A 16,014-nucleotide genomic window follows, 5' to 3' on the forward strand; every position below is an offset into this window, starting at 1 on the left:
TATTTCATTTTCCCTAATATCTACCACAGTAGTTCAACCTTATATTAAGCCTAGTAAATTGGAAACTTATTTGGTCTTTACTGTGTTTCATGTTATTTTCTACTAGATTGCAAGCCGGGTAGCTGAGGAGAGGGGTGCCCTGCTTGGGCATGAAGTTGGTTACTGCATACGATTTGATGATTGCACTGACCCACAGGCTACAAGAATTAAGGTAGCTCACGGAAGAAAATGCCTTCTCCTGTAATGGTTTGTTAATGCCTTCAATCAATTCAATTGTTCAGTCAGTTTTTCAAGAAGAAAGATACTATAATATCTTTATATTACATATACATCAAGATTTTATGACTATGGGAAAAGCCCTCCAAACCACTGAAAATCCATGCTGATTTGTTGATTGGGACTGGGACTGTCATTTAGACTGATTCATCCTTTGACAGTCTACAGTCTACAACTGTGCATTTGTTTTATGAGATTGTTATATTTTGCTTTAGTTCCTGACTGATGGTATGCTGGTGAGGGAAATGATGGCTGATCCACTACTAACAAGATACAGGTAAACATGCTGAAGATGGTTTTTGATGATGATGTGAACCTGTCTTATTTCTGTTCACTTCTCGTTACCCTTTACTTCCTTATTACTTTATATATTCCAATTTTGAAACCGTAGACTTTTGGGGACAAGGACCTGTCCTTTTTGTTCTTACTCTGTGTGGTGGCTGCATGTAATGTGTTATTTTAACAAAAAATTGTTGGAATACAACATACACAGTTTTAAAATTCAACTGTGCTGCCCCCAACCCCAGTGTGTCTCAGAGTTTGTTTGACAGTCCTTCCCACATATATGGACGCACTCGGTTTACACCCTCCCAGGTTCCCGTTCCTGAACCTAACTGTGGAAAGCTCATAAATAATTCCTGATCTTCCATTAGCCCTCCTCTTTCCTGAATTAGCAATGTTTGCAATGTTCTCGTCTATGGCTTTTACAGTTCTGCTGAGATGGTAAATTTCTGAGTCATGAACTTGCGACTTTGAAGATTTGTTTGCATGACACATTCATAATGGACTGCATGGTGGCTGTTTTACAGTAGCTTCTGTTTGCTAATGTGTTATTTTACACGAGGCTTCAATTTCAGTATAATTAACACCTCTTATGGAACTTTGTTCTTTTTTGCTTTGATTCAGTGTTATCATGTTGGATGAAGCCCATGAAAGAACCTTGTATACAGACATTGCCATTGGCTTATTAAAAAAGGTTAGGACTCCCTACCTATACTTTACCTTTGTCATATACACATTGAATTGCTTCTCTTGAGAGAAATCTTGTGCTTCTGTGGTCTTGAAATTTGTTCAGAACCTCTTTCCAGCATCTGGTTATTATGACAGATTCCCATTCTGAGCTTTATGTGACCACACAGAAGGCTTGCCAAGTAGAAGGTTTTTAGAATAGGTACTATTTTGCCATGAATAACATTTGGAAAACACAAAGCAATTCTTACTATATTGGTTGATTATTCATGACAAAATAATTCTGACAGTATTTAATGAAGCACTTTGCTAAGTTGTCCAAAGACTTACTTAATGTTTCTAAGCAAGAATTTAATTGTGGGGATTCTTTCAAGGATGCTAGAATATAGTAATGTCATGAACTATAGAATACCAAAATACACTATTCCCACTGGCTAACCACACTTATTACATACAAAACCACACACAGGGAAAAAGTGCAAGTTCCCTATTCATATGCAAAGGTGCAACAGAAACATGTATACAATCTACAAAGACTATGCACACATAATGTGCATCCTATTATTATAATGCACACTCCTTTCTTAGGAATTTAAGTCCTGTATGCATCACAGTCCATGAACATTTCTAAGTATATGACAGGATAACACACTCTTTGAAGAAGGTTGTGTTCATGTACCTAAATGATTGTCCCTGGGTTGGTTTATGATGCATGAAATGGTATTGAGTGGTGAATTGAGAACAAAACAGGACGGACATGTAATTAATTGCCTTCTGTTCACATAAGGGTAGAATCTCTAATATGTGTGATGCTAGTTTTTTTACATGTTATAGCAATTTCTGATTTTTTTCTCTCTTGTGATTCTCAGGTTCAGAAGAAACGAGGGGATCTTCGTCTAATTGTAGCATCAGCTACACTGGACGCAGAGGTACAGTTTTCATTTCTGGTGGAAAATGGGATTGTGATAATTCTTATCATATAGTCAGAACGCTGATCTGCGTAGCCTAAGCAACCCACTCACATGAGAACATAACTTGGTCAGTTGAAGGCTCACGAGAATGAATGAGAGTTACTGAAAATCACAGCTGTGCTTTTGTACAGCTCCTGTTCATTCCTCTTACCTTATTCAGGAGTGTTACAATGTTCCCTGTGTATGCAGTCAAGTGCAGTCAAGTCACAGTTGACTTAATGGCAACCACATAAGGTTTTCAAGGCAATCAAAAAGCAGAGGTGGTTTACCAGTGGATCATCTGCATAGTCCCCTTCGAAGTACCATCCCTCCTGTTTTACTTTGCCTACAGTGTGCCATGAGTGACTTTAAATATGTTTCATTGTGTTGAACTCAACAGCTACTTCCTGCTCTGTGAGCATAGCTCTGTTGTTGGAGGAGGGATGATTTGTGTTTTCACCCATGTGACTGTTTGTCCACATGGGTCCCCGACTTTCAGGGATCATCTTTCCATGTGTCGAAAGGGAGTGGGGCAGGGGGGAATCTGCCAACAATTGACTGGATCCAAGGCATTAATTTTTAAAGACCTCCTACTTGTATTTTGGGTGTTCCACAAGTATTTATTTTATTTTCAATCCATTCTTAATTTTTTTAACTGTAGAAATTTAGAGATTTCTTTAACCAAAATGAGACCAGTGACCCCAGCAAAGATACCAGCATGATCCTTACTGTGGAAGGGCGAACATTTCCAGTGGATGTCTTCTACATTCAGAGGTCTGTTCCTGTTTAATACTTGTAAGTGGTGACTAGAAGAGCTTGTATCTTTGACAGCAGGCTACTTAATAAAAGGCTGGGGAGGAAGGGATTATTAAATGGACCTTAGGTGTGGACCTTAGGTATTCTTTTAAACAATTATTTTACATGGCTTTGGGACCAGCACATTAAGGATGTCAACCTAAATCTGTTTTTTTTTTCAATTGAATGTGTCTTTCTCCTATTTTGTGAGCAACAGGCGCGGACTTCAGTGGAGGAGGGCTTCGGGAACCTTCCCCCGTCCCCTTCTGCACCGGCCAGCTGGAGCAGACTTCAGACGAGTGCTACGGGGACTCGGTGGAATCTTCATGCTTTTCCTCCCCTGGAATCTTAGTCCTTCCCTTCCCCCTCCACAGAAGGGATATGGGCAAACCTGGCAGCACCTTCGTGCCCTCTCTCCTCCACAGAAGGAGATGGACAGGTCCGATGGCGGAAGCGGGCTCGTTTTTTTACCCCTGCACACACAGTGCTTGCTTTTGCGCTTGCGCTGAGCAAGGAAATGTGGGTGTCATAGGCTGGATAGTCATATGTTTTTGAGTCTTTTCCATTGTTGCAACTTCACTACTGTTTACTTTGAGGGATGGTGGTAGAATGTTTCAGGAAAGTTAGACAGTGGCAGCTAAAACAACAAAATGAGTCAATAGAATCTTCAGGGCTAGTATTCGTTGTGTTAAGGGCTTTCATAATTAGCACCAAGAAGTAGTGTAGAGGCTGGTAGATATATGTATATGGGTTCAGTAATGTAGTCATCTGTTTTCCATATTTTGGATACTGGTATGGGCTGTCTAAATATTATGGATACAGTAGAAGGTTTGATTTTTTACCTCCATGGTTTCTATTTGAATTTAATATACATACACATACATACGTATATGTTTCTTAACAAAACGCCAAATCTTTGTTAGGAATATAGAGGCAGTTACTATTGAATACAGAAACTACTGAAGGGTAGTTTCTAATGTGTTTACATAGGGCTGGTCTTACACATCCATGGATATAATTGGATTTTTTTCTCTGCATTTGATTACCATAACTTGAAGCTGAATATGTGACCCTGATTCCTTTGGGAATTATTGTATTTGAGGTTTGCGGGAAAGTTCTGGTATAGGGTTGCACCTGTGTACTCACATGTTGCAGTCATTCAGTGATTAACCTTCATGTCTGATTCAGAGCATAGTGAGAGTTATGCTTAAGTTAATACGCCCTGTTTTGGATCAGAGTTAATGCCAAATGTAAAACTTTAATGTTAGATGCTCCTATAAAATGCGCTTTCTAGACTTTTAGGTATTGCAGACTTATAAAGTATAATATTTTACTTTTATACTGGAATCAGATTCCAGACTTATAAAGTATAATATTTAGGCAACGAGTTGCATTTGAGTATGCATTTGTTCAATGCTTTTACGGGCATAAATGCAATAACATAAATAAAACAGCAATACTTCTGGAATGTTTACAAATCAAGTTTTTATTATACACTGAAGTAATCTGTTTATTGAATCTGTTTCTATTACTGCAAAATAAATACTTAAATATAATTGTGTTTTTATACAAATAAGTGAAGTAATTCTGAATTTCTGAAGAGCTAGTGAGTGGCAGTTCTAATTTTGTGATCATGTATCATTGATGCTATAAGTGTGCAATTGATCTATAGCATCTGTGGAAAGCTAACCATTTTATACTTGTTTTCCTTCTGGTGAAAAGACAAGTCATACTTCGTTGTACTTAAGCATCATATGTATGTTTTTTCCAACAGTCCTGTTCCTGATTACGTGAAATCAACTGTGGAAACAGTCATGAAAATTCATCAGACAGAAGGTGATGGAGATATACTGGCATTTTTAACTGGCCAGGTACACAAAAAAAGAAACATTTCTTTCCTGTTGAAATTATTACAGTGATGCAAGATATTGTGTTAATATTGCTCCATGCAAGAACTCTGATTTAGTCTAGTTGAAAACGTTACTTATGTAATAAAATTATGAATGTTTGAAAGCAAACCAGACATCAGTTGGGGGCATCTGTTCTTGTTCTGAATCATGCTAGAATATGAAGTGCCACAGTGCATCTGACCTATCTTGTACAGGTAGTAACAGTGCAGTCATCGTGGCTGAACCCTTGAACTCCACTGAAGTCAACGGACTTAAGTGTACCTTGGCTTTGGATTCACTGTAAACAATTGATGTGTCACTAGTGAACATTTTCCAACTTCTAGCATGGCCATGTTGTAATAGCAGCAGGATCAGTTGATTTTAATTCAGACAGGACCATGCAGTTCTAATGTGCAAATCAAACATTCTTCTTTGGCTTCCTTTAGACATATAGCCCAATCCAGAGGGGGGCTGAATCACCCTCTGGGGGCAGCGCACCCCTGACCTGCCGTGAGTGCCCATTCCATCTGCGCAAGGGGCAAATGTGCCAGCAGAGGGATAACTTACCTAGAAGGCCAGGCACCGTGTGACTTCAGCATGCCAGATCTGGAGGTTTCCTTGGTCAGCCAGGCCTGCTAGTGCAAAATGCTGTCTCGGTGCAGCTGAGGGTGTTCCGAGAGCGGGGATGACCCGGTTGGCACTTGTACTCCGGTGGTGCCAACAGCAGAGATATGCCACAAGTTTCCTGGTGTCTCTCTATTCCCTATGGGGGATTCTCTGGGTTTTTTTTTTTTAAAAAAACCTTTTTGGGATTCACATGCCATGGGAAAGCCATTTGGAGCAGGCAGGGAGGCCCCGTCACTGCCTGCCAGACAATTCTGCATTTTGCTGATAGTTTTTTCTGTTCAATCCATGTTGCTTTCCCAGCCCTGGGCATGACTGCTGTGCTGCTAACTGCCCTTTCATTTTCATTTTCATTGATTAAAGCAGCAGCATGATGAAGAGGGATTGACGAAGCATTAAAGAGGCCTCTGCAAACATTCTTTCTGGCTCCCTACTTGTGTGTTCGGTGCCATCAAGTTGCTTCCAACTCAAGGATGCCCTCTGAATCAATGTCTGCCAAAATATCCTATTGTTGACAGCCTTGTAAACTGAAGGGTGTGGCTTCCTTTATAGAGTCAATCCATCTCATGTTTGGTCTTCCTCTTTTCCTGCTGCCTTCCATCTTTCCTAACATTATTGTCTTTTCCAGTGACTCTTGTATTCTCATAATGTGACCAGAGTGCAACAGCCTCATTTTAGACATTGCAGCTTCTAGGAACAGGTCAAGCTTAATTTGATCTAGAAACCCCTGATTTGTCTATTTGGTAGTCCCTGGTATCTGTAACACTGTCCTCCAACGCTGCATTTCAAAGGAATCTGCTTTCTGCAGTGCAGAAGGGCACAACTCCTGTATTGGGTACAGTATAGATTTTGGTGCTTGGAAGGGCTTCGTACTTTGCCTGATGATCAGGTTTATTCTAGTACAGAAATGCCCTTAGGAAGAAAACTGTCATCATGGACTGTTTTACTGCACAATGAGGCAGAGAGAGAGAGAGAGAGAGAGATTTAATTATGTACATCCTAATCAATTGAAATGCATGTCCAGAACTTTTTGATAATCACAGTTTGAATTGTGGATAGAGTGCTCCTGTTCTGCTATAGATATAGAGAAATCCCAAAATTGTTAAATAGTAATAATCCTTCTATACTTGGGAGAATAGCCAATTATTTGCTGCAAGTCATGTCCTTAAGAGGTATGTAAAATAGGCAAGTACAAAACTATTTAAATGTGAAATACTCCATACCTCTGATACTTTTGGGGTATTTTAGAAGGTGTTTATAAGGAGCTCACTGTTATTTATTGCATTTTATGGAAATTTAATTAATTTATAGTATTAATTAGTATATACAATTTATAGATCTTGGGGAAGGCTATACCTTTTTAGTAAATAGGCTATGAATAACGAATATCTTAATCCTGTCTTTTAAGTGTAGTTTTTCTATACCTGTTCACAATCCCGTGTACATTGGAATGGTTAAAATTTTTTAATCTACGTTATTTTTATAAATGAAGTGTGATTTTAGAATGTAAAACTACTCATAGACGCCATGTACAACTCTTTTAAATTTAGTGATGGTCTATAATCACGCTTTTGTATCTTATGCCAATAAAGGTCTATTGTATTGTATTGATATAGAGAAAAAGTAATTAACCTGTGTAGTAGGATGACAGGTGCTTTGGATGGTATAAAGAAACAGTAACATCAAGGGTCCATGACTTTCACTTCCTCTTTCTGTTGCCATCTGAAAAGAGGTTGTCCTGGAACTGCCCTGCTCTGGGATCCATTGAGCTTTAGGTAGTTTCTGGGACTCCAGCTGTTTTCATTACAGTAAAAGTCCAGAAAGACAATCTAATGTAAGAGTGACTGGTTTTTCCTCTTTCGCTCTATGTTTCTTCATAATGGAACAAATCTCTATATTGGGGTGCTAGTGCGGATTATTATACTTTTTTAATGAATAATTGTGCAGAAGTATTTTCAAACAGATGGAAATGTCACCCAGTATATTGGAGAAGATCATTCCTCCTTTTTACCTGCCTTAGATATTGTGTTATGAACATGAAAAAGGTAACTTTCAATCCCTTCCAGTCTGGCTTCCGTGCTGGGCATGGGACAGAGATGGTTCTTGTCGCCATCACAGATACGCTCCGTATGCAGCTTGACCAGGGCAGATTGGTACTGCTGGTACTGTTAGATCTTACCGCAGCATTTGATGTGGTCGATCACGATCTTTTGGGCTACCGCCTGGCTGTTTCCGGAGTACGGGGCACTGTCCTTCAGTGGATTGTCTTGTTTCTCCGAGACTGGAGTCAGCAAGTGTGGTGCAGGGACCAAGCCTCCAGGAAGTGCCCGCTTTATTGTGGTGTACCCCAGGGGGCACTGTTATCCCCGCTGTTATTTAATATCTATATGCGACCCCTTGCTCAGTTGGTACGGAGCTTTGGGCTGATCTGCCATCAATATGCTGATGACACTCAGCTCATTCTGTTGATGGAGGGGGGAATGGTCGCTGCCCCTGCAGCTCTACAGCAATGTTTGGAGGTGGTCACTGGTTGGTTACAGCAGAGCAGGTTGAAGCTGAATCCATCAAAGATGGAGATCCTCTGGCTGGGCCGCGAAGGGAGGGCTGGGGATTTCCAACCACCGGTGTGGGAGGGGGCCAAATTGGCACCGGCCTCCTCCGCCTGCAGCCTGGGGGTCCACCTGGAGGCCTAGGTGGCCCATGTAACCCGGGTTGCGTTTTTCCATCTGCGTCAGGCCCGGCAGGTGGCCCCCTACCTCTCCCAAGCGGACCTAGCCACTGTGATCCATGCAACAGTCACCTCCAGGTTAGACTATTGTAACTCTCTCTGATTCGGAAGCTGAAACTAGTCCAAAATGCTGCGGCCTGGCTGCTCACTGGTGGTGCCATTAGAGATCATATCTTGCCAGTGTTGCGTCGTCTGCATTGGCTCCCAGTTGAGTTCCGAATCGTCTACAGGGTGTTGGTGCTAACCTTTAAGGCCTTACGCGGCCTGGGACCCTCGTACCTTCGGGACTGTCTGACCCCACATGTACCAGTTCGGCCTCTGCATTCAGCAGAGGCCAATCTTCTGGTGGTCCCCGGCCCTTCAATGATGTGACTGGCCTTCACTAGGGCCAGGGCTTTTACAGCCCTGGCCCTTGCCTGGTGGAACGCTCCTCCTCCAACTGTCTGGGCCTTGCGGGACCTTGGAGAGTTCCGCAGGGCCTGTAAAACCAAGCTGTTCCACCGGGCCTTTGGAGAAGCTGGCCGCTGATAGCGCCCCCTCCTTCCCTTTTTATCATCTGCGGCCTTTTACATCTTGGGCCTTTCCCTCCTCAGAGGCTCCTTTAGATTGCCGGACGCGATGTTTTGTGTGCTGTTTTAAAAGGTTTTAATGTGAGATTTAGAGCCCTAATTTTATTATATTGTATGTATTTATTGAATGTGCTCTTCTTGTTATTTTAGATTATATTAGTTGTTGTATCCCGCCCAGAGCCCTCTGGGGGTGGGCGGTATAAAAGTCGAATAAACAAACAAACAAACAAAGGACAAGTTAGCAATTTCAGATAAATATTTTACAGAAGTATGCTTCAAACTCCCCCTCCCTTTCCCCCAGTGCTCTTGAAGTTTAACGTGTCTGGTTTTATTCTGACCTTTCCAGGAGGAAGTGGAAACGGTTGTTTCCATGCTGATAGAACAGGCTCGGATCCTTGCTCGCACAGGGATGAAGAAACACCTCCGTGTACTCCCTATGTATGCTGGGCTGCCAGCTTCTGAGCAGATGAAGGTGTTTGAGAGAGTGTCTCACAATGTCAGAAAGGTAATGCTGTTGTCATAAAAACTAGTTAAGATGGTTTAATCCTCGTTACGTGATGACGGTGGCCACCATTAGAGGCCTTGCTTGTTTGAAGCCTGTGTAGTAGGATAGCCACATCTTCCCACATTGTACTGGCGGTAGTGTTTTTGAGGTTACTTGCAAGTTTTTGCCACGACAGCCATCTAGAATCCCGTGAAGAGTCTTGTTCATTACCTAGGGCTGATGATTTCGCTCCTTTAATAGTAACTCAATATGCTGCTTCCCAAACAGAAATTATTTTATTTTTATGTTTTGTTTGTTCGTTGATTTTCTTTACAGGCCCCTCTTCCCAAATTGGTTGGGCTCAAAGCATCTCATCTCATTAAAATCATAATTAAAACACATTTCACAGTTGAAACCCTCCAATAGACTCTTCCACAGTGCCATGAAATACCAATCAGGGAAAAGAAAGAATAACTGAAAACTAACTAGAAAGGAGTAACAATAATTTCAGGAAAAAAAATGGAAAACGAGTAGGAGGGAGGCCAGCTAGGTGACAACCATCAGGGTCCTCAACCATAGGCCAGGCAGAATAATTCAGTCTTGCAGGCCCTGAAGAACTGTAATAAGTTTTGCAGAGCCAAGTCCCATGTTGTATTGCATGTCGCTACAGGCAGTCACTGCTGTTTGAGTCCATGAGTGCTCATTGACCTCATAAAAACATGGAATACCAATTGTTCTTTGACTCCTACCAATCAACACTGCCCCACAAAGTGGTCATGAGTCTTTTTTTTTTGGCTTTTCCCTTTTTGTGAACAGTATTGTGGCTGTCCATCCCTACAGCAAGGCTGTTCATTCCTGCAGGCCATTATATGTTGCCTGAATCTTGTAGTGTTGTCTCTGAATAAGAACTAGTGGACCTATCCCTTTAATTCAGTTTGTACATACTTTGATATTAAGCAGTACACTGTGTCTTTCAGTCACCCCAACCTCCTCCTTTATTTCCACAAAGCTTTGATGGTGAATGTTGTTGCTATTTTCCTTAATCAATCCTAGGAAGTGCTTCCTGCTCAGTTTTGTTCCAGTTTTGCAAAAAATCTTGCTCTACTGTCATCTCTCTACTTCCTTACAATTATTACTACATATTTCTGTTCTTGTTTCTCAAGCTGATCGGGCTGTTATTGTGTGTCAGAACAAATAATGTCTTAGAAATAAACTGGTTTTCTTTGGTCCTCTTAGGTAATTGTAGCCACCAATATTGCAGAAACATCCATCACAATCAATGGGATTTCATTTGTGATTGACTGTGGCTTTGTGAAGCTCCGTGCCTATAATCCAAAAACAGCCATTGAATGCCTTGTGGTTGTTCCTGTCTCAAAGGCATCCGCCAATCAAAGGGCAGGACGTGCGGGCAGAAACCACTCCGGAAAATGCTACCGACTTTACACAGGTAGAGTTTGCTGAGTGATCGAGTATCCTTTTAAAAATATTTTTTTAATGCTTAGAGACCTTGTCATTGTGTTGATGCACTTAAGATTTTCGATTTATAGTATATTCAGTTCTTTCTAACTGTTGCTTGTCCTGGAAGAGCACCTTTTTGACAATGGGAAAAATGTTTTCCAAATACTGTGAACAGTGAGTACTGTTTTGTGATTCAGTTAGCATATCTAGCGATATGTGGTGGAAGTATTGGCTTGTGGTTTAAGCAGTGATAGGCCTCAGCATTTTTGAGCCATTCAAACTGGCTTGGTATGTGCATTATTTTAATCTGAGTTAATGCAATTTTAAAGTAGACGTAACTGATAAAACCTGAGACCTTTGCCTCTCCACAGAGGAAGACTTTGAGAAGTTGCCACACTCCACAATTCCAGAGATGCAGCGCAGTAACCTAGCCCCCGTCATCTTGCAGCTTAAGGCTTTAGGAATCGACAATGTGCTTAGATTTCCTTTCCTCTCAGTAAGTACTTGATACTTTAATATTCTGTGATTTGTTTATTTATTTAGTAGACTTTTTATACCACCTACCCCCGAAGGGCTGTGGTTATGGTTAACTTGTCTACAGCGTGGGCCACATTTTAACTAGAACTTTGAGGTCTCATTTATTTTCCTTCGTGTTCACAGCATTGTGTACACGATACATGATTAGTGTTCTTATTTGGTGTTGGTTTTATAGGCCTTGGGAGAAGTGGGCAAAGCTCATCCAAATGTGGGGGCAGGGTGGTGGTACAGTGGAGCAGTGGCTGGGGATGGCACCATCACACAGCCTCCAAAGAGGCATTCAGTGGTGTGGTTACTGGGGCAGAAGGAGGAACTCCTTTTTCCTCCAAGAAGACCCTTAGGTAAACAAGATTTATGTGTCCCTTTTTGGTGGCATAAGTCTGGGCCACTGAAGTGATGGGTCAAAAGTCCTTTGGGAGCTGACTAAAGTAATCGCTGCCCCTGGGAATGCCCCCAGAATATTCCCCTCCACACTGGTATAGTGGTGCAGGAGCTACGGCATTAAAGAACGCTTCCTGGTTCTTGTATCATGGCACCCCACTGCTTCCTATGCAGCTTCAGCCCTCTCCCCCCCTCCCCCCAATTTTGGATTGCAAAGTAAATTAGGGAACCTCTATTTGGTGCCTTTATGCACCATGGTCCTTTCCTGGCATCTGCCAAGTATTTTTAGAAAGTGGAAGGGACTGTAAAAATGAAATATGAAAAAGGGAGCTGGTATTATGATGGGCTGATGTTAGTAAACATATTTCACATTAAAGGAAACTATGAAATGAAAGGGGCAACATACAGTAGCCAGTAGATGTGGGTGGTCAGTGGTAGATGCAGCCAGAGCCTAGTAATTCTCATTTTGTTCTGATTCTTACCCCTTGGGAGGATCATAATCATATTAAAACTGCATTTTAAAACAGAACGTATGGAAATATGTATTATATAAAAGATCATGGCATTTCTCTCGCATGTCTCCACTGAAGCTTGAGCTAATTGTTACAGTGTCTTCTTCCCAGCCTCCACCCGCTCAGTCAATGGTGCAAGCGTTGGAACTACTCTACGCATTAGGAGGTGAGGTTGCTTCTTTGTACCTGGAGTAAAGGTGCAAGATAACATAAGATTAGTCATCTTTTTAAAGCAAGTATCTGAAGTAATTGAGTAGGCGGGTAGGATCATAATTGGTGAAATTGCACTTGTAATTAGAAGAGCAGACATCATGCCATTATCAAGCCAGACACTGTTTCTTTAAAGACTCGGAATGAATATGAATGATATGAATAAAAACATTTTTCTTCTTTGCTGCAAAAAACTACCAGTAGATCAGATCTCTTGTATCTTTTTCACTAATGGCAGCATTTTCTTCTAGTGCAAGGAACTTCTGTTGTTGTTAAAGGAAGAGCCTGGGGCATCCTGGGGAGGCTCCTTGCACTGTGGGAAAGCGCCGCCGTTAGCAAAACAAAAAAAGGATCAGTGCGTCACTTTTTGTTCTGCACGTGGGCCAAGTACATGGACGTAGTCAACATAAAGAAGAGATTTCTGTAAATGCCATCCCCAATGAAGTGTTCCTTGAACGTTGGATGTGTTTGGCATTTTGTTATATTGAGAAATGATAAATTATGTGCTCTGACCTGGTAAATGTTTGGGATCCATTTTTCCTTGTTAGCATGTCATCAAGGCTAAAAAGGTGAACGTGTCAAAAGGGCCTTTGGAGATATTGTACTGCAAATGTAAGATGGTTTTCTGGTGCACATTTCAGCTGAACATTTCATTTTCTATGTAGTGGTGTAGCGGCCAGAATAATGGACTAGGGTTTGGAAGGCCCAGGCTTGAACCTTCACTGTGCCATGAAAGTGTCCTTAGGCCAGTCACGTTCTCTCATCCTAGCCAGCCTCACAGGAGAGTAAAACAGATGTAACAAGCCATAGATAGATTTTTATGGTTTCTTCTCGAGAATAGGAATATTAATAAACTCTCCCCAAAGTACACTCCAAAAAGCAAAGTAGTCCTTAAAAGATAAGAATATTCATCATATTCTTCTCAGTTTTCCAATCTCTGTATTGTCAAAAACTTACTGGTTGTATGGATTTAGGTTACATAAAAATGATTGATACCAACTTGATTTGGTATTCAAATGATTCCAGGAATTAGAATGGTAGCTGGATGAACTTACTTTCTGATAATATAGGCTTAGCTAAGGCTGGGATAGCCCAAGCTAGCCTGATCTTGTCAGATCTCAGAAGCTAAGTGGGGTTGGTCTTGGTTAGAATTGTATGGGACTAGTAGGGTTGTGACACAGAGGCAGGTAATGGCAAACCACCTTTGAACTTCTCTTTTCTTGGAATCCTATGTGGTTGCCATAAGTCAGCTGTGACTTGACAACACACACACACACACACACAATATCTTTCCTGTTCCTTAGGCAACTAGGTACAATCTGGGGCTACTGTCAGATCTCCTTTTAATGCACACACAGTATATGAAAATCATGCAATAAAATAATTTTGAGTGTGTTCTGGAGGTGCATTTTTATCACAGCACGGCTGCAGCGCAAAAATATATCTGCATTCTTTTGTGGATGCAGGAATGGCCTGAGCTGGTGAAATACAAGAGGCTGCTTCTGGTTTCAATTGTCATTAAGTCAGAATTTTAATATGGTGCTTCACATTAGCTGCAGCCTGTGCACAAGGCTCATAATCTGTGTTAATGTCCCCTCCCCTTCCCCCCGGCAAGGAAAAAGAAGTTCCTGCATGTTGCAGAATAGTTTAGTTGGAATTCTGATTATCTGGTAAGAAGCTCATCATTTCTGATTAACTTGTAGGCCCCAGAAGTGGTTTCCCAGGCAGCAAATACCAGCAGTAAATTTTAACTGGTATCTTCTGCAGAATGGTATTTGCTCCACAAACCTCTGTGGAAAGAATCATGTTAATGTTTTTTCACAGTTTCCATAAAATTCAGAGAAAGAATATCCTTTTGTATGCTCTTGCCAAGTGAGCTGACATTTATATTGTAGTCTGTGTGTCCCATCCCCTTGCAGTGCCTGAAATCAGTTAAGTTGATTCAGAATGTCTTATAGTACTACTTTGAGTCATCAGCATTTATATTCTACATGCCTGATACTTTTTTCTGCAGGACTTGATAAATATTGTCGTCTCACAGAACCTCTTGGAATTAGGATAGCAGAATTTCCTTTGAATCCAATGTTTGCAAAGATGTTACTGGAATCAGGTAATGTCAGGGGCCCGCTGCGGTCATTTGCCTTGTATGTTTTCAGTTTCTTGCCTGATTGAAGTAGAATTCTCCTATGGTTTCATCACCAAAGGGCCTTGTTTTTATAGGATTTCATTGTGTATATACACACTAGGATCTGTGCTGGGGATAATTAGGAAAGGAGTTGATAATAAAACTGCAAAGATTGTCATGCCCTTATATAAAGTAGTGGTGCGACCGCACTTGGAGTACTATGTTCAGTTCTGGTTGCCACATCTCAAAAAGGATATCGAAGAGATAGAAAAAGTGCAGAGAAGGGCAACTAGGATGATTGAAGGATTGGAGCACCTTCCTTATGAGGAGAGGCTGCAGCGTTTGGGACTCTTTAGTTTGGAGAGGAGGCGGCTGAGGGGGGATATGATTGAAGTCTATAAAATTATGCATGGGGTAGAAAATGTTGACAGAGAGAATTTTTTCTCTCTTTCTCACAATACTAGAACCAGGGGGCATTCATTGAAAATGCTGGGGGGAAGAATTAGGACGCAATGTGTGATTGGTGTTTGGAATACGCTGCCACAGGAGGTGGTGATGGCCACTAACCTGGATAGCTTTAAAAAGGGCTTGGACAGATTTATGGAGGAGAAGTCAATCTATGGCTACCAATCTTGATCCTCCTTGATCTCAGATTGCAAATGCCTTAGCAGACCAGGTGCTCAGGAGCAGCAGCAGCAGAAGGCCATTGCTTTCACATCCTGCATGTGAGCTCCCCAAGGCACCTGGTGGGCCACTGTGAGTAGCAGAATGCTGGACTAGATGGACTCTGGTCTGATCCAGCAGGCTAGTTCTTATGTTCTTATGATCATAGGAGAGGGCAGTTTCTGCTTTCTTTCTGCAGGTGCTTTCCAGAGAAATTAAAAACCCAGATACCACAAAATGTGCCAGACTTACAGTGTAGATTTGACAAAGTCTTGAATGGTCTGGTCTTCCATTTCTTTCTTTCTTGATCCTTAAGGTCAAAAGGAAAGACCTTATGCTACGTTATCCAAGACTGGGATTCAAATTTTGGCTGTCTATGAGAGTGCTGGGGCTTTTCTGGCCCTCTCTCTACTGCAGATACTTGCATCTCCAAAGGAGCTGCTCTTGAAGGCCGGGGATGCCTGGAACAGCTTTCAAACTGAGAGCCAGTAAGGTGTGGTTTTTATAGGGTGTCAGGCAAGAATCAGCAAGACAGATCCATATCCCTTCTTGGCCATAATGCTCCCTGGGTGACTTTAGGCCAGTCACTTTCTCTCAGCCTAACCTTGCTTAAGATAACAATGTGAGAGAGCATTATGTAAACCACCCAGACTTCCTTGTAGGAAGAGCAAGATAAAGATGGATTTATTGGAGCAGGGAGAGCCCAAGAGGAAAGCTTTCCTCCTACCTGTCATAGTACGCAATTAAAGGTTAGGTTTTAGCCTTTTTTAAAGTCATGTGATTTAAAAACTATTATGTACCCCCTGGGTTCTGGAATGGGGCAAAATAGAAATTGGAATATAAA

At 41.5% G+C, this 16,014-nt stretch overlaps 1 protein-coding gene across 4 annotated transcripts in view; it reads left to right on the forward strand.

Annotated features, from left to right (window-relative positions):
• DHX35 (DEAH-box helicase 35) overlaps positions 1–16,014 on the forward strand; it is a 42,225-nt gene that overhangs the window by 12,160 nt on the left and 14,051 nt on the right. For 2 of the 4 annotated variants that reach the window (XM_048497742.1, XM_048497743.1), the window contains exons 5-16: positions 107–211; positions 492–553; positions 1,183–1,252; positions 2,115–2,174; positions 2,857–2,969; positions 3,208–3,429; positions 4,765–4,861; positions 9,147–9,305; positions 10,521–10,731; positions 11,114–11,238; positions 12,284–12,338; positions 14,397–14,492. In XM_048497742.1, the coding sequence (XP_048353699.1) occupies positions 107–211; positions 492–553; positions 1,183–1,252; positions 2,115–2,174; positions 2,857–2,969; positions 3,208–3,429; positions 4,765–4,861; positions 9,147–9,305; positions 10,521–10,731; positions 11,114–11,238; positions 12,284–12,338; positions 14,397–14,492 (1,375 nt within the window). The remainder of the gene's footprint in view (positions 1–106; positions 212–491; positions 554–1,182; positions 1,253–2,114; positions 2,175–2,856; positions 2,970–3,207; positions 3,430–4,764; positions 4,862–9,146; positions 9,306–10,520; positions 10,732–11,113; positions 11,239–12,283; positions 12,339–14,396; positions 14,493–16,014) is intronic. The other 2 variants (XM_048497744.1, XM_048497745.1) reach the window with 1 other exon arrangement.

The sequence above is a fragment of the Sphaerodactylus townsendi genome, linkage group LG05 (assembly GCF_021028975.2).
Source record: "Sphaerodactylus townsendi isolate TG3544 linkage group LG05, MPM_Stown_v2.3, whole genome shotgun sequence".
In the NCBI taxonomy this organism is placed as follows: Eukaryota; Metazoa; Chordata; class Lepidosauria; order Squamata; family Sphaerodactylidae; genus Sphaerodactylus; species Sphaerodactylus townsendi.